The sequence below is a fragment of the Lissotriton vulgaris genome, chromosome 7 (genome assembly GCF_964263255.1).
Source record: "Lissotriton vulgaris chromosome 7, aLisVul1.2, whole genome shotgun sequence".
NCBI classification, from domain to species: domain Eukaryota; kingdom Metazoa; phylum Chordata; class Amphibia; order Caudata; family Salamandridae; genus Lissotriton; species Lissotriton vulgaris.
The window spans coordinates 1,253,502,406-1,253,528,215 of NC_141695.1; the positions used below are offsets into that span (position 1 = coordinate 1,253,502,406).

General features: G+C 48.5%; 1 protein-coding gene across 3 annotated transcripts in view; it reads left to right on the forward strand.

The window, feature by feature from the left end:
• The window catches only part of NSD1 (nuclear receptor binding SET domain protein 1), a 1,028,734-nt gene that overhangs the window by 697,053 nt on the left and 305,871 nt on the right, over positions 1–25,810 (forward strand). For all 3 annotated transcript variants that reach the window (XM_086931779.1, XM_086931778.1, XM_086931780.1), the window contains exon 16: positions 2,786–2,991. In XM_086931779.1, the coding sequence (XP_086787905.1) occupies positions 2,786–2,991 (206 nt within the window). The remainder of the gene's footprint in view (positions 1–2,785; positions 2,992–25,810) is intronic.

Consider the following 25,810-nt stretch of genomic DNA (forward strand, 5'->3'; position numbering starts at 1 on the left):
CCCTAACCGAGAGCCCCCTTAGGCCCATTGTCTAACATTGGGCCCCTGCACTTTGTAACCAGCCGCCCCAGTGCCGCTGGTGGTACTTTAGTCCTAAACCCCCAAACTCCGACTCGTAAGTTGTGTACTTACCAGAGAAACCGCTAACACTTTTTCCTTAAGTGTTGAACTGATGTTTGTATGAAAAGGAAATAACTCTGCTTTAACTTAAGAATTGTCGTACTTACCTGTAAGTGACCAACTCTAGTGTATAGTATCTAGGCATACCACCTCAAGTACTCAAAGTAACTAAAAAGTAATCCAAGTGTAATGAAAAGCAATTTCTATGTAACTTAAACTCTTTATAAAACATATATACAAACCTGTAATTATTGCAAATTCAATAGCAACTGCATTTCCTTGAAAAGTCTTGCATTTGAGAGTACATTTTACTTACCTGTGCCAAGTCCTGCTTGGTTCTAAAATAATATAAAACATAAGTATACCTTTATTATACTTACCTAATTGGTCTAAATTCTGTTTCCGAGTGTGTGCCATCAGTCTTGATTGAATGAATACAATAAATGCTTAACACACCCTCTGGATGAGCCTAACTGCTCACCCACACTACCACTGAGAGAGCTGTTAGTACTTACCTAATTTAGCCTCTGCTATACGTCTGAGGACTCCCTGGACTCTGTGCACACTATACTGTACTTTGGTATACCTCGAGCTTTATCTGCTCCATCGAACTATTACTAACTTGGAAGAAGTGTGCTTACCCTCTGGCTTTATGGTCAAAACATTAAATGTAACTCAATTGTATGATTATACTGGACTGTTTGGGTCTAGAGAACATTTTTCAAATACCCTGGTTTATAGTAATAAAAGAAGGGTTTAAGTTAATATGGTAACCTGAGATGTTTTGTTCACCTGGCCAAGACAATTCTTGTTCTAAATCCATGTTCAAAATATTATTAGAAAAGCATAGGGAGATGAGATTAAAAATTGAGAATATGAAGACTACTGTGTGCACTTATTCAATGATCCCAACGGCAAACATAATTGAGCCATAGCTGGTTTTTGTGATGGATGTCCTCCATACATTTCTTCTTATTAGGTTCAGGTTAAACATACTACTTGTCTTACTGACAGTTCTACAGAAAGAAATATAAATAAGACTTTACCCCCATGTCCCTGTGATAATCGCTCTGTCCAATGCTATATGCACTTAATTGTATTCTGTCATTTCTATAAAGAACCAAGGAAATATTTTTATTACATTGAGTGTGCTCCCATAATTAAAGATTTTATAGACCTGCTTTTTTATATTTACAGGAATGGTCTATACACATTTTTTGGGTATTTCTTTTGTTCGGTATATTCAATGTCATGCACCTGAATTGCACTACACTCGGATACATATAACTACTTTGTCTAGTTGAAATAATTTTTAGCTATTTCTTTTTAATGCATGGTTGTTTTTTGGTATGCATCTTTTATTTCAGGTTTTGCCGAATAAAGATTTCTTAACTGATTGAAGGGCAGTGATTTTGACCTCAAGCCTTGAACCACTCCTTTCATTAGGCCCTTGAACTAAAAAGTTTAATTAAGCAGCGTTGCCTTTATAGTAACATCCATCTTAAGAAACTCAGCTCCTGCATTTTTCAATCATTTTAACCATGTACTGTATATGTTACAAAGCAGTATATTGCTTCAGGCGCCTTGTTACACATATGGCACATTTTCCTTGATTTTGCCTGGCGCACCTTTCAAAGGTGTGCCCAGCGCACCTTTGAAACGTGTGCCTGGCGCAATGAAGGAAAACGTGCCATATTATGATGAATGTGCTGACTCCAGAGTAGCAGGCCAACTAACTCAGCCGAATTTATGTGAAAAACGAAGCAGCTGCTTTGAAGTCGCTCCTGTTTTTTCAAGTGCAGACAGCACTTGCCTGCAGTTTAAAGGGGGAATCGAAATCCCCTTGTAGGCAGGTGCAGTGAGTGACTGCACCCACCTGCAAGTGGATGTCTGGAGGTTCCATGGGACCCCTTTTCTCCCCTCCAGAGGGCTGCTATAAGGGTGTGTACTGACAGTGTGCCTCCTGAGAGCTTCTTTGCCTCTGCACCCACGTCAGTAATATGGTGCAGGCGCAAAATCAAAGAGATTCCCTCATTTGCATGGGGCACGCTCCCATGCTAATGAGGGAACAGCCTCTGAAGATAGCAATGGCACTTTATATGCGCTATCGGTATTACAGAAGGGACCACACAAGCGTCAGAGTCCCCTTCTGTCATACCAAAGTGTCCATGGGGCGCGCAAAGCTGGTGCAAACACCTGTTGAACCCCCCCCCCCGCTAGGCCGCTAGTTTAATAAGGCCTCAGATGTCCAAATATTTTCTTTGCTAGGTTTTAATTTGCAAATATAGGGAAAACAAAGTAGTCTCTTAGTTTGGAACGCCACCTTCTTATTTAAAGAACAACGTTTATGGAGGCATTCTGAAAAATCTTACAGAAGCCCATTTTAAATGGTAGAGAATACTTTACGCCTTGTTTGGTGGTAAATTTGTTTCAAAAGCCGAACAAGCACAAAGCAATCAACTGTAAATTCAGAAAGTAAAAGCAATTCATTTGTATCCCTAAAAAAAAATTAGGAGTGTAAAATTCCTTTCACAAAAATAGTAAAAATGTTATTTTATGTATGACAGCAGGAGTAAGGTAATTTTTGGTGGATTGTTCCTACAATTGCAGTTTTTTCCACCCTTTGGTGTGTGGATAGTGATGCACTGACAATCTTTATTAACAGATGGTGGCCAGCGGAAGTTTGTCATCCTAAGAGCATTCCTGTTAACATCCAGAATATGAAGCACAGTATTGGCGAGTTTCCAGTCATGTTCTTTGGTTCAAATGATTATCTCTGGACTCATCAGGCCAGAGTCTTCCACTACATGGAAGGTGATGCCAGCAATAAGGAAAAGATGGGCAAGGGCGTGGATGGGACCTATAAAAAAGGTAAATGTGTTTCTTCTATGGAGTGATAGTATTATATGATCTAGATGAATATGTTCTGAAAAGAAGAGTGGTCGAAGCACTGTGCTGTATGACCTGCGTTATTGGCATATTTAAGTTCCTTGATACTTAAGAGTTGTCGGCATGAGGAAATATATCAGACCTTCCTGCTTATTCAAAAAGTGCTGATTGCCAAGGATCAACCTCGTAAATAGCTCTGTCTCACTAATCTTATACAGATCTGTCTGTATGTTATTTTTTTTTCCTTTTGCTATCTTTAAGGTTTAAATCTGTGTTACGGGAATCTACAGTGGAAACTGTTAAGAAAAATCATCAAAAGGGAGATGCCCAAATTGGGAATGTCACAATTCCACATGACGACTTGGCATTGAAACCACTGTATTCATCCCATCTGCTCCCTTGGAAGAAATAGGAGAATCAAAGGAGCTGAGTTAGAAGGGGAGGGAAAAATGGAGCACTAAACAAGGGGAATCCCATGATATTAGAAATGTATTGAAAATTAACAGGATTCATTCATTTGAGCCCCACTTGCCACAACGTGATGATAAATGATATTGGTAGTTTGCCACTGACACCCCAGTACTACAGTAATCATGCTCTCTTCTTGGATAACCAAGCTACTACTTCTGGACATTTGACTGCGACATGGTAGTAGGCTGAGCAATCTAGGATTATTCCAGGACTTGGGAGGTGGCGGTCAGACTTGCAGTTTCATTAGCGTACTGTAAAAGGCATTCAGTGAAGTAAATAGCGCAATTAAAAAACAGATCTGCATAAGATCACACCACGAACTTTATGTTCGAGGCATGTGTGACTTTAGATACACATGCTGTGTATCATCCTGCCATGCAGTGTTGGGCTTGGATGTGTGCAAGTTGTTTTCTTCTAAAAATATTTTGAGTCACAAGGTAATGTGACTACTCCTGCTGGCAACGTGCATGGTCATCCACTCCATTGTCAAATTGCTTTCATCGGCTTTCTGGTTCGTACCTTTGTTCTAGTTAGACACTGTGCTCTCTTCTCTAATTTCACGGTTCCTGCCTCGGAACACTATTGTGTTGATGTGCAGGCCAAGCAGCAAGCTGCAGTAGGCCAAGCTGTCCTTAAAACACTATTTCAAAATGCTGCAACGGATACAGGCGACCACCACTAGGGGAGATACTGCTGCACAATCAATGCATAGTGTTCGAGGCATGTGGGCTGCTAAATTCATATCTTAGCATTAGATTGCCGCCTAGTGTTGGGTCCGGATGATCGCACATTGTTGTCCTGGAAGAGTCTTCGAAGTGTCCTGAGATAGGTGGCTCCTCCCCTGGACTACAGTGCGCATGGGCATCGGCTCCATCCCCAGATTGTTTTTTTCCGCCATTGGGTTCGGATGCGGTCTCGACGTCTCTCTGTCGGAACCGAGAAAACATAACTTTATTCGGCCAAAAGGCCTTGTATTTCTTACGTCGGTATTGTTTGCGTGCGGTCTCGAGTTCTTCCGTCTCTCGGAGCCGGAATCAGCAGAGTTTTTGCTCTTCGGACTTCGAGGCCTTCTCATCGCGACTCGACAGCAACTTTTCCGGCATGGAGCGGAGTCCTTTTAAACTCTGTCCGCTCTGTGGGGCCAAATACCCACATATAGACGCGCACCCGGTCTGTAACAAATGCCTTTCACCAGACCATAACGAAGGAAACTGCAGAGCCTGTGCGAGTTTCAGGTCCAAGAAGACACTCAAGATTCGGCGCGCGGTGCGCCTGGAGGCCCACCAAACGGCCCCGGAACCGGACGACATCTTCGACGACCAAGAAGAAGAGGACCTGAGCCGTCATCTTCAAATCTCCCCGCCCGAGACGGAGGTCGAGGCGGATCCGGAGGACGACGACGGAGTCGTGGATCAAGGCCTTGAAAACGTCGACGAGGTAGGGGACGTCGAACAAGTTTATGGGGCCGTGGAAGATAGCTCAGGGGATGAGCTATGCCCCGAAGTTTACGGACATATGGAACGGGTCACGGGATCGCCGGTCGGCCTTACCCAAGACCCCGTCGCGCAAGCCACGGCCCCGCCTTTAGGCCCGGCCACGGACTTACTTGCTGCACAGACGGTATCGAAACCGAAACTGAAACATACGGTATCGACTACGCCTAAGATGGCCGAACCGAAACCGAAACTGAAACTTAAGGACTCCAGCGTCCCTAAGATGGCGGCCGTACCACCTAAATCAAATAAAAACGCTGCTTCATCGACTCCCTCGACCTCCGGTCCACAGAGATCGAAGAAATCTGTCGATTCCACCGGGTCAAAATCGGTGCCAGAGGAGGGATCCTCTAAAAAGGGCGGAACGCACAGGTCTACCGCTACGACGCCGGCAAAGCCCGCCAAGGACAGCGGCACGGCTCAGACGCCAACTGGGACGTTGGTCGGACGCGTGGTAGAAACGGAGCTTTCTAAATCGCACGGATCGAAAGCTGCCACATCTGCGCATCGATCCAGGGCCTCTGGGGCGGCGGACGCAGCATCATCGTCCAAGACTCAAAAGGGCCAACAGAACGTCGGATCCGAAGACAAGATCAAGGATTCCTCGTCGGTGCCAAAGGCAACTGCGAATCAAACGTCCCTCGTCGCTGCTTCACTACAGAGAATTAGGGAGAAAGCCGCTGCTTCGTCGGCGCCGACGCCATCGCCACAGAAGGAGATAGACGTTCCGGTCAAATCTGCCAGTAAACTCCTCTACCTTCTGCCGCCAAAAGAGGCGCCGAAGGCCTTCGCAACAAAATCGGCACCGAAGAAGACGGATTCTTCAACGGCAGGGGCACTTTCGGGTCGAGTAATCGACTCAGAAGAGGATTCGGAGTGTTTTATCGACGCTAATACAGGCAAATTGACCCTTTACAAGAGGAAGATAACTTCGCAGCCGGTGGACTCCTATGTCATCCCCCTGAAGAAGAAAAAATATCCACAGGACGCCTCAGGCCTCATGGAACCTATCCAGTCCCCTCCAAGAGGGAGCCCAACTCCGTCTCCAGACCCCTCTGACGGTGAGGAATATGGTGAAGATGACCAATACACTTTCCCAGCTAATGAACCAGATGCACAGCCGGATTCATTTGATGACTTTGGGGACCAAGACACCCATAATGTGGGACAAGACCCACAGCCTTTCAGTACACGTGCATCCCCAACGGAGGATTCTGTAGGTTTCCATGCACTCATTGAAAGGACAGCTGCTAATCATGATGTGGACATGCATGCTGACCCTGTTGAAGAGGATTTTCTATTTGACACTTTTGCAGTTTCAGAAAGAAATGTTAAGACACTGCCTATGCTCAAGGGGGTCCTCAAGCATGCGGCGGACATCTTTAAAGAACCTACCAGGGCGAGGGTGGTCAATCCACGTATTGAAAAAAAGTACAGACCAGCACCTGCAGACCCTGCATACATTCGGGGACAGTTGCCTCTTGACTCCCTGGTGGTCGCAAATGCCCGAAAGAGGGCCAACTCCCAAACAACGGGTGAAGCTCCTCCCCCGGATAAAGAGTCCAAGGTGCTAGAGGCAGGAGGCAAAAGGGTAGCTGCGCAGGCTGCCAATTTCTGGCGTATTGCAAATACACAGGCACTATTGGCACGTTATGATAGGTCGCATTACGACACCCTAGAGCAAATTGTGCAACACCTGCCTCCACAGTTTCAAGAGGGCACCAAAATGATTATACAGGAGGGACAACTGATCTCCAACGCAGCCATAAAGTGTGCACTGGATGCCGCGGACACAGCCGCTAGGACCATTAACACTAGCGTCATGCTGAGACGACAGGCGTGGCTCCGCATATCGGGGTTTAAACCTGACATTCAGACAACCATACTTAATCAACCAGTCAATCCTGATAGACTGTTTGGTCCAGATGTTGACACCACCCTAGAAAAAATTAAAAAAGACACCGAAACTGCCAAATCTATGGGGGCCCTTCAATCACAACAGTTTCGTGGCAATACTTTTCGTCGCTCAGGTGCACGTGGAGTCACCAGAGGACAAATGAGTCAGCAGTCACAATTCTCTAGAGGTGGAGCACAATCCTCGTACCCCAAACAGAACAAGGGGGGCTACAGAGGAAACAGCACCAGAGGACGCGGCAGAGGAAACAACAACTCACGCGCCTCTACCCCAAGCAAACAGTGACTCTCTGTCACTGCCCCCCGACCACTTAACACCTGTCGGGGGGAGACTACAACAGTTCCTGCCCGTCTGGTTCAACATCACCACAGACAGGTGGGTGCGACAACTTGTTCAGTACGGTTATTGTCTAGAGTTAAAATCCACTCCACCCAACATTCCACCAAGGCAAAGGCCTATGTCCGCAGAGCACTTGCACTTATTGCAGCAGGAAGTGGTAGTGATGCTGCAAAAAGGAGCAATCGAGCTCGTACCAGTGGGGGAGGAAGGCACAGGGGTATATTCCCTGTACTTCCTTATTCCAAAGAAGGACGGTTCTCTCAGACCAATTCTGGATCTCCGTCCCCTCAATCTGTATATACTGTCAGAACATTTCCATATGCTTACACTGCAACAGATTCTTCCCTTGTTAAACCAAGGGGACTTCTTAGCAACCTTAGACCTCAAGGATGCTTATTTCCACATTCCACTTCACCCGTCCCACAGAAAATACCTCAGATTCACAATCCAAGGCAGGCATTATCAGTTCAAGGTCCTACCCTTCGGAGTCACCACGGCCCCAAGGGTGTTTACCAAGTGCCTGGCGACAGTGGCAGCGCACCTCAGGAGGCAGAACATCCATGTCTACCCCTACCTGGACGACTGGCTCGTTCAAGCCAAGTCGGAACAGCAGTGCGCCGCAGACATGTCAACCACCATTCACCTCCTTCACGACTTGGGTTTCTCGTTGAATTACCCAAAGTCGCATCTTCAGCCGGCACATGTCCGGCAGTTTCTAGGTGCGACAATCAATACCCTGACGGCCACAGCTCAACCAAACCAAGTCAGGATAGAGAGCATGCAATCTCTAATCCGAAAGTTCAGACCACAACACTCACTTCCAGCGAGAGTGTTCATGCAGTTGATAGGCATGATGGCCTCCTGCATCTTCATAGTCCCTCACGCACGGTTGCATATGCGCCCGCTCCAGGAGTGCTTAGCGAATCAGTGGACACAGGCTCAGGGACAATTAACAGACCTAGTGTTGGTTACCAGTCGGGCATACGACTCTCTGCATTGGTGGACTCCACACAACCTTTGCAAGGGCCGACTGTTCCAGGAGCCAGTGCCACAGATTGTCCTAACAACGGACGCATCTCTCCAGGGATGGGGAGCTCATCTGCTCAATTTCACAGTGCAGGGACTATGGACAACGCAGCAACAGAAGATGCACATCAACTATCTAGAACTGATGGCGATCTTCATGGCTCTCAAGTCCTTCATTGTACATCTGTGCAACAAAGTGGTGTTAGTCCGGACGGACAACATGACCGCGATGTACTACATCCAGAAGCAGGGGGGCACCCACTCACCGCAGCTGTCTCATCTGGCTCAGGGCATGTGGAAGTGGGCCATTCAGAGGAACATCTTCCTCATGGCGGAGCACCTCCCGGGGAAGGACAATCAGATGGCGGATCTGCTCAGCAGATACAGCCATCAAATGCACGAGTGGGAGATACATCCATCAGTACTCCAGCCGTACTTCCAAAGGTGGGGTTATCCAGAGATAGACCTGTTCGCCACAAGGAAGAACGCAAAATGCCAAAGCTTCGCCGCCAGGTTCCCACACCCGCAATCGCAGGGCAATGCGATATGGATGAACTGGTCAGGCAAATTTGCGTACGCTTTTCCGCCGACACCTCTGATACCACTGGTGGCGAAAAAACTAAGGCAGCACTCGATGACACTCATCCTAGTTGCTCCAACGTGGGCGCGCCAGGCTTGGTACACCACGTTCCTCGAACTCTCAGTGGTTACGCATCAAAGACTGCGCCTCACGCCCAGGCTTTTGACGCAGAACCATGGAGAAATTCAGCATCCAGATCCGCAACAGCTCAACCTGGCGATCTGGCTCCTGAAGTCTTAGAGTTTGGGTACCTCAACCTACCTCCTGAATGCATGGACATCATCAAGGAGGCAAGGAAACCAACAACCAGAGCATGCTATGCGGCAAAATGGAAGCGTTTTGTCATTTACTGCACCACCAATGACATCAACCCGCTAAGATGCATCTATCCCTAACATCATTTGCTACCTGTTACATCTTTACAAGTGCAAGCTAGCGTTCACTTCGATTCGGATACATCTATCCGCCATCGCAGCTTACCTTCAAAATAGGCAGCATCTCTCTCTCTTCAGAGTGCCTGCCATTAAAGCTTTCCTTGAAGGTCTGAAACGAGTCATTCCCCCAAGAACACCGCCAGCTCCGGTGTGGAACCTCAATGTGGTCCTCACCAGACTGATGGGACCACCATTTGAGCCACTACACTCGTGTGAACTACAATTCCTAACGTGGAAAGTAGCTTTCCTGATTGCTATTACGTCACTGAGGCGTGTTAGTGAGCTACAAGCGCTCACAATACAAGAGCCATTCATTCAAATTCATCCAAATAGGGTAGTGCTACGTACTAACCCCAAATTCCTTCCAAAGGTGGTGTCACAGTTTCATCTCAACCAAACTATAGACTTGCCGGCATTCTTCCAAAACCCGCAAACGGTAGCGGAAAGAATGCTCCATACGTTAGACGTACGGAGGGCGTTGATGTACTACATAGACAGGACACAACACTTTAGGAAAACAAAACAGCTTTTTGTTGCCTTCTCACCACAACACAAAGGCAACCCGATTTCCAAAGCAGGAATAGCCAGATGGATTGTTAAGTGCATCCAAATTTGTTATCACAAGGCCAAGCGCACTTTAACAATACCCCCAAGGGCGCACTCCACACGCAAATTGGGGGCATCCATGGCTTTCCTAGGGAACATTCCTTTAGAGGACATTTGCAGAGCAGCCACGTGGATTACACCACATACCTTTACAAAACACTACTGTGTTGACGTGCATTCCAAGCAGCAAGCTGCTGTAGGACAGGCTGTTCTCAAAACACTTTTTCAGGTTTCTGCAGCTGGCACGGGCAACCGCCGCTGATGGAGGGACTGCTATATATTCTATGCTAAGATATGAATTTAGCAGCCCACATGCCTCGAACTGAATATGCTACTTACCAGTATGCATCTGTTCTTGGCATGTAGGGCTGCTAACATTCATATCGCCCACCCTCCTCCCCGGTGCCTGTTGCAGCTGCAGATATACTATTGTATTCAATCATTAGCATGGACATCATTTACACTTTACACTCCATCTTCTGCCACAATGGCGAAAAACAATCTGGGGATGGAGCCGATGCCCTTGCGCACTGTAGTCCAGGGGAGGAGCCACCTATCTCAGGACACTTCGAAGACTCTTCCAGGACAACAATGTGCGATCATCCGGACCCAACACTAGGCGGCGATCTAATGCTAAGATATGAATGTTAGCAGCCCTACATGCCAAGAACAGATGCATACTGGTAAGTAGCATATTCAATACGATCTGCAGCTCATATGCCTCGAACGGAATATGCTACTTACCAGTATGCATCTGTTCTTGGCATGTAGAGCTGCAGAGTCTTATACGCCCACCCGCCTCCCCGGGGCTTGTATCCGTTCCAGCTATCATCTTAATTAGATGCACACGCATGGACATGCTTTTCTTTATCTTTACTACTAACTCCATCATTCCCCATCATGGCGAGAAGCGGTCTGAGGATGGAGTGGATGACCATGCGCGGTGTTGTCCGGGGGAGGAGTCACCTATCTCGTGGCTGCGGGGACTTCTTCCGGGAGGACGGTGGCCTGCGGTTGTCCGGGCCCGGCACCGGGTGGCGATCTAGTGCATGGTGTGCGACTCTGCAGCTCTACATGCCAAGAACACATGCATACTGGTAAGTAGCATATTCCTTTAAGTAGGTGGCTCTATGTGTGTGTAGCTCTGTCTGTGTGTGTGACTCAGTGTGTGTAGCTCTGTCTGTGTGTGAGGCTCTGTGTGTGTGTCTGTGTGCCTCTGTGTAGGTTTGTAACTCTGTGTAAATAGCTTTTTTTGTAGGTGACTCAATGTGTAAGTGCCAATGTCTGTGTGAGGGTGGCTCTGTGTAAGTGGCTCTGTGTGTGTAGGTGACTATGTGAACAACTCTGTCTAGGTGGCTCTGTATGTGTGTGTGGCTCGGTATGTGTAAATTCAATAAGTCATGCATATGCAAAAGATTAAGCTATTAGCATTGTAAATGACAATGCCATTCATTTAACGATTAAGCTATTGCCAATTAAAAAGACAATGCTATTTATTTATGATTTAACCCCTTCCATGCTCATGACGGAACGGTTCCGCCATGAGCATCGGTCGAGCTGTGCTTATGACGGAACCGTTCCGGCATGACCACGCCCATTTTCATTAGGGCTCAGCACCGGGGGGGGGGGAATCGCGGCCGCACAGAAGGGGTTAAAAAAAACATATGAAATAATAAACAATACCAATAGCTCTACCTTTAATAATGCCGAGACCATTGCTTTGTAAATGCTTGTTCTCATTTCTCTTCCTACTGCGAAGACCTTAAAAAAAAAATTCTTTCACTCTTTTATCCCTCCACTATCCTTTTCAATCAAAACTAACAGACTAACATGTTCACTTCTCAAATTCCATATTCAACTATACTAATATACTGCCCAAATAACTGAATAACATATCTACTACTCAAATTACTTCATATTTATACTATACTCATTTTAAACACAAATCCTTTATGGGTTCTGGAGTGGCGTGCTACTCGCCAGAAAAGCGCTACAACACCCATCAGGGGTAACAAGTGCTATATGAATGCTAATCTTTCTTCCCCGTTTATCCCTCCGCTATCCTTCTCACTACAAGTAACAGACTAATATCCACCACTGAAATTAGCTTATAGTTCACCATATTAATTCACCACTAATCCTTTATAGACTTCCGGAATAGCGTGCGTCAACAAGCGATACATAAATACAAACCTTTGTCCTCCTCTATCCTTCTGCTATCATTCCATATCCAAATAACTGACTAACCTATACACCACTTAAAATGTACTTGCATGTTTCACTATACTTATACAACACTAATCCTTTATGGGTCCCGGAGTAGTGTGCTACCCGACAAAAAAGCGCTTTGACGCCTCGTCAGGGGTAGTAAGCGCTATATAAATGCAAATACAATACAATACAATGTTCACATGGTGATGTAGCTGGCACCTTTCCACCACTGTCCTCGTTGTCAGGCAAAATACCCTTTGACTAATCTCCATCAGGTCTGCAATCTGTCTCTCTCCCTCAATCCTAGCTTTTTAATCGTAGCTGCCAGATGCAAGAAGGCCAACTCTCAGACCACTGGTGATGCCCCTTCACCAGATAAATAGAATAAGAAGATAGATGCTGCAGGCAAAAGGGTGTGAGCGCAATCATCCAACCATTGGCGGATTGCCAATTCCATTGGGCTGTTTTCTCTATATGACCAGGCGCATTGGAATGAAATGGTGGAACTCCTCCAGTATCTCCCAGATGAACACAAAAATAGAAGCTATGAGATTCTCTGAAGGGAAGCAGATCTCAAACGCCACCATACGCTCTGTCCTAGATGCTGCGAGAACTGCTGCTGAAGGGATGGCGAGGTAATTCTAGTGCCCTTCTAGGCAGACAAGTATGACTCCATGTCTCTGGTTTCAAACCATACGTCCAGCAAAAGCAACGTAATCTGCCTTTAGACAGGGAACATCTTTTTGCTGGTAGATACTTTATTAGAAAAAAATTAAAAAGACAATGAAACAGTAAATGTGATGGGTGCCCTTCAAACTCCTTCCCATTGCGAGTCCTTTCACCTCTCATCCTATCTTGAAGGTTCCAAGACCACTTCCCCCAAAACCTCCACATAGTACCAATGGCCACAAATCCAGAACACCTCTCCCAGGGGCTATTTTCAAAGCTCCTACAGAAGGAGCAATTTAAGAGGTAGAGGCTTATCCCCCAAAGGATCTGCAACCACCAGTAATCCCTGACTTCCCTCATTCCGCCGATCACATAACACCAGTCTAGTTGTCTCCAAAGGTTCTTTCCCGCTTGGGGGAACGTCACCTCTTCGACCAGTGAGTGTTGGATATTATCCAACATGGTCATTGTCTGGAACTCTACACCTCTCAACATTCCACCTCATAAACACAACCTCTCACCACAACACCAGAGGCCACTCAGGGAAGAGGTCCAAGTGTTCCTCCAGAAAGGATCTATGGAACCGTCCCTCACCATCAACCAGGTGCGGGGTTTACTCACTAGACTTCCTTATCTCCAGAAAGTACAGGTCCCTCAGACCAATTTTAGATCTATGGCCCCCTAAACGAATAGAACAATAGATACGTTCAGAGCACTCTCACATGGTCACTCTTCAGGATGTCATCCCGCTATTATAACAAGGCGACTTCATGGCCACACGCAACCTCAATGATGCCTATTTTCACATTCCACTTCATCCGGCACATCGCCGGTGCCTCAAACTTGTAAGTGAACAGCATTACCAATCATGGGAAGCTATCTCTGTATATGCTATGCCAAAAAGAGGTATAGTTCCAGTGTGATATCGAGGCATATCAAATTGAGTAAAGTAACCAACCTTAACAAAGTCAATTTCAGTTAGCTCACATATCCTTATCAACCTGTCTTGAAAATACAACTTTACTTACCTGTACCAAGTCCTACTTGGTTCTAAAAATAAAATACAACTAAAGAAGTATTTTGTATACCAACAGTTGGTTTGAGTTCAGTGTTTGAGTGCGTGACATAATTTCTTGCTTGAGTGTGTTCAATAAATGTTAAACACTACCCTCTGATAAAGCATTACTACTCCCCCATACTACCACAAATAGAGAGTAACGTGCTATCTACTTTTAGCTCTGTAAGCCTTTGGGGGATCCACTGGGAAATGTGAACACTCTACCTTACTTTAGTATAGTATATACAGAGCTAGCTTCCTACAGGGAGCACTTGTATCTGCCCAGATGGCTGCATATAAACCCGTTATAGCCTTGTGCCTGCCAGAGGATGTGCACAAAACATGACAATACTTCTGAGGTGGCGGTTACTCCTGTCTCCGCCGCCACCGTTGTTGCATCTATGCAGAGACCACGATGTAGAAGAGGAAATGACCCACACGTAGATTATATATTGTTTGTAGGCCCTCAAAGTGCCACAAGTACCCAGAGTCCTACAGATCCCAGATAGTCAGCAGCTCCAGTGCCACCCACTCCCCCAGTCGCAGAGCCGTCTCTGCAGGTAGAAAAATAAATTGTCAACCGTTGGAGGGGCAGCGCCGAGGCATAGTGCACATCCACCACCGTCCTTTGTAAATATCACACCCCGCAATGCTTGGCCACCGGCTGTAGTGTACAAGGCTCCACCTGGACCTTTAAAGGCTCCAGTTGAAGCTGCGCTACCCAGGTCAGCGTCGGCGCGCCCCCGTCTATAAACAGTCCGCTCTGTAATGCAGCATCCACCCACCTGGTCACCCAGTGCAACTGTGCTATCAGATAGTATGCCTCAGTCAGGGGCAGCCAACCCCCCATCCTCAACAGAGCCCTGCAGTTTCACCAGAGCAACCTGGTGACAACCTGATCCCGGATGAGATCAAGGAGTTCATCTCCATGAATTTGGACCGCGGCAAAATAGTACAAACCCCTGTTGATTCCATGGAGCCCCAACAGGGCTCTTCCGAGGTGACCGTCCAATAATGGTGTCTGAATTTGATAGAGCTGTACAACCAGATAAAGAAAGGTGGGGGTCTCACACTGTAAGCACACAATCAGGGGGTGGAGGGTGGATCACCCGGAGTCTCCTATTCACGCGCAGCCCCAACAGAGCGCAAAACTCTTCAAGAGACCAGTCACTCTGGGGACATCCATCCCATAATCTTTAGGGAAGAACAGCATATCATCTGCATATAATGCAATATGGTACAAACCCCCGATGCAGAATGCCATTATAATGTACCCTTTCTCATGCTTTGCATGCCAAAGGCTCCACTGCCAGGACGGGAAACAGCGGGGGCAACTCTGCTGTGTACCTCTTTCCACGGCGTAAGTGTTAGAGACCACTCCACTTGTTCTAACGCCTGCAGTGAGTACTGCGTACAGCAGGCGCACCAATGTCTGGAACATGTCCCCCTGACCCAAGCAGCCGAATATATGTAGTCCCAGTCACACTTTCTCAATATCAATGGTCAGAACCACTACCTGCTCATCAAGAGCAGCAGCTGCGAGGAGCAGTGTCATCACTCATCTGTTGTTGAACACTGTAGAAATAAAGCCTGTTTGGTCATTATGGACAAGTCCCGAATTATGAGGTAAGAGCCATGTTCACAGAACCCTGCTCTGTAGCTTATAATCCTTATTTAGTATGGAGAGTGCCCTATACAACTCCAGCACCTGTGCAGGGCGGCCCTGCTTATGGGGAACAATCAGTGCTTCCTTGGTTGTTGGGAACCAACGCATCCTTCCCCGATTTATACACTTCAACCAGCCGAGGGGACAACTGAGTGATGTAAGAAGCATAAAACTCGACCAATAACCTGTCTGAGCCCAGTACCTTACCCGCACCATGGCCCATACTGCAGCAGTAACCTCTTTGGCAGAAATATCCACACCTAGTCCCTCTGCAGCCTCCGGCTCCAAGATTGGCAATATCTGCAGGCCCAGGAATAAGTTAAAGGTAGGTGGTGCCGGCCGGGGTCAGTTCACATATAGCGCCGTGTAATACTCCTGTGTAGGAAAGTATTCCTTTCGGCATGGATACTGCCCGCCCCCACCCTCCTCGATGTATCTTTGACTGAATGTGCACTGGGTGTGTGCTAACCAGGTTCCTAGTGCCTGTGTTTGTTTCTAAAACTGTACCTTTGTTTCCACAATTGGCACACCTCTGGCTAACATTTATGTTCCTTGTAAAAAGTACCAGTGGTACCAAGGACATTGTGACAAGAGAGTGTCTGGAAGGGCTGCAGCATGTACTGTGCCACCCTAAGAGACCCCTCACCAAACACAAAGACACCCCGACTGCAGCCTGCATGTTTTGGTGCAGAAAAAAGTTGACCTGGCACACACCACTTGTCCCAGGTCTACCAACTCTGCAAGAGACCAACGCGTTTCATCTCCGAAGAGACTTCTTCAGGGCTCTAGATGATGACGAAGTGCAAGAGGCATAGGTAAGCCGACCTTACAGACCGAAGGCAGGGTGTTCTATACCTCATGTAAGGGCCTAACTACATGAGCAGATATGCCCCGATAGTGTCTAAGTCCATTCTTGGACATTATAAGTGCTCTGTGAAGCCATACTGAGTACACGAGCTGGGACCTTATCTGAAAGAGGATCGTTAGTGATTGATTCCTTACCTTAGAATATCCCCAGGCGTCAGACTGGGTGTGAGAAGTTGGCCTGATATGCAGTGCTCACTATTCTAGTGAACACTATGTATCAGTCCAGACAACCCTTATTGATGATTGGTTGTAAGTCAACCTTATAGACCAGCTATCCTAGTAGCGTGGATACGAGCAGTCTAAGGCTAAAGACTCGAGAGGGCGTGTTAAGCCAGCTGTTATACCATCACATATACCCCTTGAACACCAAGTGAAAGGACACCACACAAGTGTTATGAAAATAAACAGTGTATTTATTAGAATCACAACAGCCCTGTACTCTTTATGAGGACAGGGTACTAAGCACAAAACAAAACTCTTACGAAAATACTTAAGTTAGCACAGTATATACAAATGCCCGAGGGGCACGGAAAACCATATACTCTGAAAGTGGAATGCGAAATTACTAGCAGGTAAGTACAGTACTAATAGGCTTTGGAATCGCTAGGACTTGACTATAGAATCTTTAGATTACTTCTAGGAGGCCTAGGGGACTCGGGTGCAGAGTGTGCACTCTCACACGTGATGCGGGACAAAGTCTATGGTAGCTAGATTTCACAAAGTTAGTGTTCTCGGGCGAACCCGACCTGGTAGGAGGAAAACGAAAGTGGATTCTGACCCTTGGATAGTGAGGCTATGCTGGGGCATTGAAATGCCGAAGTTACCTAGCCCAGGGGCTGCAGCTGCATAGGTCTCAAAAAGACGTCGGGAATCCTCGTAGACGGACCAGGAGCCTGGAAGAAAGATGCTGGCAGGCGACCAGTGAAGAGAGTTCGAAGTGATCCAAGCCTGGATCTGGAAGATGGACGATACCTGAAAGCAGAGGGGACCAAGTTCGTGACTACTAGCCAGTAGTCAGGTGGCACCAGGAGGGCACCGGATGGTAGTCACCTCGACTAGGTGAGTGGGCGACGCTGGGCTCTGCAGATCTCACGGACCAGGAGGCGTTGTCAGCGACCAGGATGGAGGAGCGAGCTGTCCCACGATGGATGAAGCTGTCGGCGTCGCTGGACCCAGGATTGGGCAACAAAGCCTTGGCAAATTCAAGCCCACGCGGTGGACTCAAAATGGCGTCTGGAGTGGACCAGGAGGGTCCGGGGTGCTCCTCTGTTGGAAGGGAGCAAGGGCCAGTCTGGAGCAACCAGACCAGCAGCAGTGATGTCGTCGGGCGTCGTTAAGAAGGCCACAAGCCAGCGGGCTAGTAGCCAAACAACGCGGTGAGCAGCCAAAAGCAGAAGGGCCCCACGCAGATCGTGGAGATGCTGGGAGGCTGTACTTCGGTGCTGGAGCTGCTCAGGGTCGGGGCTTCTCGGACCCCAAAGCACTCACCAGAGGATCCCTCGGCGGTCGTGCTGGATAGAAGTCGTGCAGTCTTGAAGATGGCCGGTCCCTCGAGGTCTCGTCGCACCCACGGTTCTCAGCTTAGCTGTAGAGGTGGGTAGAGGTCAGAGGTGCCAGGGAAGCCGGTTCTCGTCGAGCTGGGCAGTCGGATTCCGGAGGAAGGACTTGCAGCAGACTGCGGTGTTCTTAAGATGGTGCCTGCGGATGCAGGGTGACTACTCCTTAGTCACAAGGGAGAATCTTGAAGAAGAAATCTTGAAGTCCTTTCGCAGAAAGTCGTGTCTTGATTCCAAAGATGATCTAATTTGGAAGGGGGCCCGCTCCTAACTTTATACTAGGAAAAGGGGCTGACCCGATGACTAGGTCCTGCCTATGGGTGGGACTAGGAGGGGGGTGGTTACACCCCTCTCCCATGCCGGACTTTCCCCTGGCCAGGGGCTGGTGTGCCCCTGGAACTGGTTCTAGCCGGCAGATGCGTAGTGAGCACCGGGGTGCCACTCAGCAGTCACCTTCCTGTAAAGCCCTGCCTACCCAGGATACACAAAACCCTGTCTGGGATGGTGCTAGCACCGCCCCGGACAGGAAACCCTTTGTCCAAGCTCTCCTCGCTGGAAGGACTCCCAGCAGCAGGAGGTCAGACTCGTGTCTGTGGTGGCAGCATCCATTTTGTGGAGCTGAGGCTTCGCTTAACTTTAACCGGGGTTCACAGTTACATACATGTCGTGTCCCTCTAGAAGGGTGGAATGCTAACCCCGTCGCCAGAATTGGCGAGGGGTTAGTATTCCAATTCGTATGACACCTTACTCGGCATGTTTTGATAAAGCAATACCAAAGATAGCATTTAACCGCGAGGATTATAATGCACTTAAGAGTATATGGTATGCGTTATCATGGAACAGCTATTAGGACTTGGTTCCGCAAGCTGCAAACGGGCTCAGCTCATGCCAGAGCACCATTTCACACGTTTCCAAGCACTCTGCCTTCAGGATTGTCAAGGCCTGCCATAGGAGTGACTGATAGGAATCTGTGTGTCCATTTTTAGGGTTAGATATAGGTATACTATATCTATAGCAAAGGGTGATTACACCACCTTGCCCCAGCTGTCGTGCAGCCGGTTGTGTCCGATTTAGATGGCCATCCAGGGGTGGCATAATACATGCTTCAGCCCCTGGTAGGCCCTGGGTACACCTATGCCCTGAGTTACAGGGTCTGATAAGGTGGCCCAGTTCCAATTGGAAATGTACCTAAGGTACATGGAATCCATTTTACAGAGAGAGCAGTAGGCCTGGGGTCCTGATTGGCAGGGTCCCAGGTCGACTATGTCAAAAACCAGCTAAAACATAGGGCAAAAAGTTGGGGGCAACCATAGTCAGGAGGTACCTTCCTACTCTGGGTCCAGAACGTTTTTTCATCAGCAGTACCCCTGCGCGTTGGTAAGCGTCGTCGTACGGCTCAGCGTACATCGCAGGCGTCGTAGTCTCCGATATGACGTCGCTGGAGCTACTTAAGATGTGAAAAAAGTCAGGAACCCACAGTGCGGTCGGGTGAGGACTGAACAGGTAATACCGAGCGGTTTTGCCGATAAGGAACAATGTTTCCACAAGGTGATCCCGCCCTCGCCTGAGACCATGAAGTGCAATTTAGCACCAATACATATACGTCATTGAAATGCAAATCGTATGTATAAAAACGCATGTTTAAGAATTAACAGCGAAATAGGAAAATATTAAATCAATCGTATTTATTTACATATAAGAGTGGAATATACAGGGCTGGACCCTGTATGGTCCTGATGAAAAGCTTGGGGAGCTTGAAACATGTCGACCACGAGACACTGATCTAGCCCAATTTAAGGTTAGATAACAGTGTTACCCCATTTTAATATACCTAACGAGGAGCAGAATAAATTGTTGAGGCCCACTAGCACGGTATTTTTAATCACACATCCACTCCACCACCACAACACTTTACACCACACATAGCCTTTCACAAATACAGTGCTCCTGCGTAGTCCGCTAGTCGCAGCACGCCCCTTTTCGTAGAGAACTGGGATGGCCCCAATGATGAAGCATGTCACCGTGGGGAAACCCCGGTGAGTGAGGGGACTCTAGAAAGAAATTTTTCTTTCTTCTCATGGTAGATACTGACAGAGTTACGCAGTAACCATACACACAAACTAGGTCTCTGGACCCGTTACTGTGGGTTCCTGACTTTTTTGACATAAACTGGAGGCCGACCTAGCTTTGTTTATCCTCCTTCTCCCCCCTCTTTCTTTTTGCTACTTAGATGTGCACATGCTTGCTGACATCAGTTCTTTTGTTTTTCCGTGCCAGCAAGCGCAGATCCGGAGAGAGTGGTACCACTAGTAATTTTTTGACTGAGTTTTTTGGGACTTTTTGTCTCTGTTTTCAAGTATATATCAATCTTACAGGTGCACAGGGATGCCCGGTTTTGAGTCCCGCGCGGCCTGTGCATCACTATGTCTGTAACGGACCCACAACGTGAGTGTCCCTACTGCCTGGGGCGGGGCCAAGACTCCGAAAACTTTGCAGGAGCTGTCCCGAAAGTGGCTGGAGGCCCGGGAGTCGGTTCCGCGACGTTCAAGGTCCCGAGGTAGGTCGAGGAACCGACCGCAGAGCCATCACCATCATTCGAAGCCTTCGTACTCTGACTCATGTACGGTGAAGCACAATTAGGCGAAGAAGCGTAGTCGCTTTTCGCCTTCCCCTAGCCGGCGACACGGCTAAGGATGCAGGTGAGCTGAGCCTACGCACTTGCCGATGGCCTACCTGCCCTTTCCGGGTCCATCGGCGACTCCGGCCCAGCTGCAGGAGTTCCTGTCAGCCATGACACATGTCTTCAGACCATCCGGCCCGCCGCTGTGCCTTTGGGCCCTGCTGGGGGTCTTTGTCCCTAAACGTCGCCGGCCCAGACGTCGTTGACGCCGAGGGACCCCCGTGAATCCAGGCCTGGATCCCCGTCCATGCCGGTTGGCCCTGTACGACCTCCACCTGCATCGCCAGCAGCAGACCTGGCCGACGCCATCCCCGGCTCCCTCCCCGACGTGGGACAGGTGCCGGAAGGGTGTCAACCTACGCCGATTACGATGTGGTTTGGGAATTTCTTTCCCTTTGTCCACTCATGTTCCACCTGTTCCACAGGCTATGGAGGACGGAGAGGACTGTGAGTGGTCTGGGGACCCTCTTGCAGCCCAATGCGAGTTAGACCCGGACTGGGATTAGGATCCGAGGGATGCAGGTGACCAGGATAATGCTCCTGAACCTGGCGCACTGTCTCTTTCTACCGTGGCTATGGAGGAGGGTGGATCACATTCTATGGTGTTGCGTCAGGCAGCCGAGGCTCTCCACCTTGAACTCCCTTCTGTGGCCATCAGGACTAATCTCCTGACAGGTGCTTCGGCCAGCTTCTGCTACTACAGAGCCGCTGCTGCCCTTTAACGACGCACTCTCAGACGTTCTTTTGGGCACCTGGTCCAGGACCAACACAGGGGCTCCTGTGGACAAGAACGTGGCCCAACGCCATCGCCCGGCCGACCCTGTTTTCCTCTCCTAACACCCCAACCCCGAGAGCTTGATTGTCCAAGCCTCTGCATCCCCAAGCACATTCCCTTCCGCACATCTGGACAGGAATCCATGAAACTTGAGCAATTTGGGAAGATTTTCACTTCCGCGAGTTCAGGCTTGCGGTCTGTGAACACCGCATGTCTCTTGGGCCGTTACTTCCATTCTGTGTGGGATGCGGTTGCGCAAGTGCTGCCTCAGTGTCCGATCTAGGATCAGACAATTCTTTCCCAAGCTATTGCTGAGGGGAGAGATGCAGCCAAGTTCACCATCCGTTGTGATCTTGACACTACTGACTCGCTGGGCAGGGCGATTTCAACGACAGTGGCGCTACTCCGTCACACCTGGCTGGGGACGACTGGCTTTTCTGGGGCTGTCCAGAACACGTTAATGGACATGCCCTTAGGTACTCGCCTATTCGCCAATAAAGCAGACTGCGCGTTGGAACGTTTTAAGGACTCGCGGGCTATGGCCAAGTGCTTAGGCCTTTCGGTCACACGCACTCCTTCTGCTTTTCCCTCCTTTCGTGGCCAAGGAAGGGGCCCCCAAGCACATTAGTTTCAAAGCCACAGGTCTGCGCAGCCACAGCTCACCAACCATGCCAGATGGCATATGCGGGCTCTGCAGTGGAACCTGAAGTTCCAGTGGGCGCAGCATCAGGGGAATCTGACTACGTCTAGATCTCGGAGGGCACTGCACAACAATTGCAGAGGTGGCTCACAAATCAACATTGGGTCGGAGGCAGATCCCTCTCCCTTCCCCAACCGGAGAACATAGTGGTGACGGATGCGTGCCTCCTGGGATGCGGCGGCCACATTGGAGAGGCGGAGATCAGAGGCCTCTGGTCTCTGGCGGAGTCCTGGCTCCATATCAACCTTCTGGAGCTTCGGGCGATCCTTCTTGCACTGAAGGCATTCCTTCCTCTTTCAAGGGGAAGGTGGTGCAGGTGTTCACAGACAACTCCACCGCTATGTGGTATTGCAACAAACAGGGCGGGTGGGGTAGTGGACCCTATGTCAGGAGGCTCTGCGCCTCTGGACATAGCTGGATCGTCAAGGCATTTCTTTGACGGTTCAACACCTGGCAGGTTCTTTAAACGCCAGGGCAGACTAACTCAGCTGCCGGTACATAAGGGATCACGAATGGCGTCTTCACTTGGAGGTGGTGCAAGGTCTCTTTCGACAGTGGGGAAAGCCTTGATTAGATCTATTCGGCACCTAAGAGAACGCGCAATGTCAGCTGTTCTGCGCGTTGGAATTTCCAAGGCAGCACTCGCTGGGCGACACTTTTCGTTGCGAGTGGAGCTGCAGTCTATTGTACGCCTCGCCGCCTATACCACTTCTACCCAGAGTGCTGAAGATCAGGTGCGATCGGGCCCAAGTCATTCTTGTGGCCCCGGACTGGGCTCGAAGAGTTTGGTATCCCGAACTAGTCAGTATGAGCATGGATCCCTCGATCCTACTGCCTCTTTAGGAGGATCTTCTGTAGCAGAAGCAGGGGACGGTCCCCCACCTGAACCTGTCCAGCCTCCAACTACATGCGTGGAGATTGAGCGCCGACAGTTGATTTCATTTGACTTACCTCCTGTAGTCTGTGATTTCATTCTGGCAGCCAGGCGTCCCTCCACTAAATCGGTATATGCCTGCAGGTGAAACAAATTTGTGGCATGGTGCACAGCAAAGGCTGTGGATCCCCTTCCTGTCCCTCTTTGAGAGGTCCTTTGTTCCCTCTTTCTTTGGCCCGGCAGGGCTCTGCTCTGGGCACTATCAAGGGCTACCTTTCTGCAATCTCGGCCTTACTCAGGCTTCCTGATTACCCTCTCTTTTCAAGTCCCCTTCTCAAAGGCATTACTCACCTTTTCCCTCATATTCCGTTTGTGATGCCACAGTGGGACTTAAATCTGGTAATTACTTTTTTGAAGTGAGCTCCCTTTGAGCCGCTCCACAACGATCCTCTTTGTTTGTAGACTTTGAAGATGCTTTCCTGGTCGCTATCACCTACGCTAGGCGTGTGAATGAGTTTCATGCTCTTTCTTGTAAGCCTCCTTTTCTGTCAGTCCATCTGAACAAGGTTGTGCTTCGCACTCGTCCTTTCTTTTTGCCAAAAGTGGTCACTGCTTTTCACATTGGGCAGACTATCACCTTGCCTGCTTTCTTTCTGTCTCCACACCCTTCCAGAAAGGAAGAGAGGCTCCACCGTCTGAACCCAAAACGTGTGCTCTCCTTTTATCTGAACCGCACACAACAGTTCTGGGTGGATGACCATCTCTTTGTTGGCTACGTGGGCGCCAAGGAAGGCCGGGCTGTACACAAGAGTACTATCTCCTGCTGGGTCGGTCTTGTGTATCATGGCCTGTTATTCTCTGTCTGAAAAAGGAACCTCCTACGGGGTTGCGCACCCATTCTACCAGGGCGACAGCAGCTACTACTGCATTGGGATGTGGTGCCCCCCCCCCCCCCGAAAGACATCTGTCAGGCAGCCATGTGGGCCTCGCTGCACACTTTCACTAAGCATTATTGCCTTGACAGTCAAGTCTGGAGTGACGGCGTCTTTGGCTGTTCTGTTCTCTGTGACTTTCTGGTGTGATATTTGTTCGCAGACCGTCCACCGGGGTGGTATTGCTGGGGTATCAATTCTAAGGTAAGGAATGTATCACTAACGTGTCTCTTTCAGATGCACAAGTTACTTACTTGTGTAACGATATATCTGTAAGAGACATTAGTTAGCGATAGATTCCTTACCGCCCCACCCATCCTCCCCATTCTGCGAACTGATTTGTAGGGTTAAGGTCATCCCTTTCAAGGCCCTAGTTTTAATGCTCCAGTGGTCAGCATCTTGCATGGCTCTGCTTTCCTGGCGCGGAAAGTCGTGTACAGAACTGACGTCAGCCCGCGTGGGTGCGTCTAAGTAGCTCCAGCGACGTCATCTCGGTCACTACGAAGCCAGCGACGTATGCGGAGCCGTAAGACGACAGCTACCGATGTGCAAGGTTACTGCTGACGAAAAAACTTTCTGACGCCTTGGGATAGCCTTTAAGTGGTGAGGAGATTTTTTGGGACGAAGCCTTTTAGACCTTTCAGAGGTCTTTTGAGAGGCCTTAGCAAGAGGTTCAGCAGATGTAGAGGGGGAAGACCTACCCCTTTTTGTAGACCTTGAAGATGTAGCTTAGGAGGAATCCTTACTATCACTGGACAGAACCTCTTTCCGAGACTTCATTTTCTGCAGCCAAGTCAGAAGTCTTCCTTCCCGGTCACTCGGAGTCTTAGTTGAGAAGGTACTGCAGGTCTTGCACTCAGTGGCCTTGTGGTCTGGATATAAGCAATAAATACAATCTTTATGCTTACCTTCCACATAAAGTCTTTTCTTCGAGCAAGTAGCACAGGCTTTGAATAAAGCTTTCTTTTCAGACATCCTGAAGAGAAAAAAGGTTGTAGACATCCAAATGAAGAGAAAACTGAGCAGAGCTCAGAGGAGACTCCCTTAGCACAATGTGCGGTAGAAAATCTGAGGCTCTCTCCTGAGGGTTCTATGGGGTGAGGCTGATCTGATTGGTGGTTGCAGACTTTTGGTCTCTTTTACACAAAGAGGTAGATCGGCTACAAAATGAGATGAGGCATTCCTTTCTCTTTTGTACATACTGCTATGGTATTTTCTATTTACCGAGGCTCACAGGCTGACGACGGGGGAATGATACAAAGCATGAGAATCTATGAAAGTTACCAATACTGGGGAACCAAAGTTACAGGTAAGTAACTTGTTTTCTTCCTGTGGGTCAGAAACAAATCCTGCTCTGGGTGGAGGCGCTACACACCCACCCCCAAGCAAGAACAGCCTCGAACAGCGGTGAGCCTTAAACGCTTCCTACCCTGTGTTATGCTGACCAGGGCCTCTCCAGTTAGTGGAGATGCCCGCTCCCCTGACCATTTATTTTGTATTTATTTATTTGCAAAGTTTTATATAGCACTTGCTAGACCCGTAGGTATCAGAGCGCTTTACCTGAAGATCAGCAAGTTAAAGATAAATAATTACTTCAGTTACATATTCCAAGTATAGACATCAGAGAAAGTTAGAGGCAAGAGTACATAACTGGGCGGTAAAGAAAACAATGTCAGATGTCCGGCTGGGTAGGTGACGGCCGAGGGGGTGAACCATAGCCAAACTCCTCTATAGCTGCATAGGACAGCTCCACCGGGCATCGGCCAAGGTTGTTCGGACTCCGCGGGGAGAAACAGACAGTTGAAAAACATGCTATTACACGATAACATAAGGTTCGAGGCATGTGGGCTGCTGAATTCATATCTGTGCATAGATCGCCACCTAGTGTTGGGTCCGGATGATTGCACATTGTTGTCCTGGAAGAGTCTTCGAAGTATCACGAGATAGGTG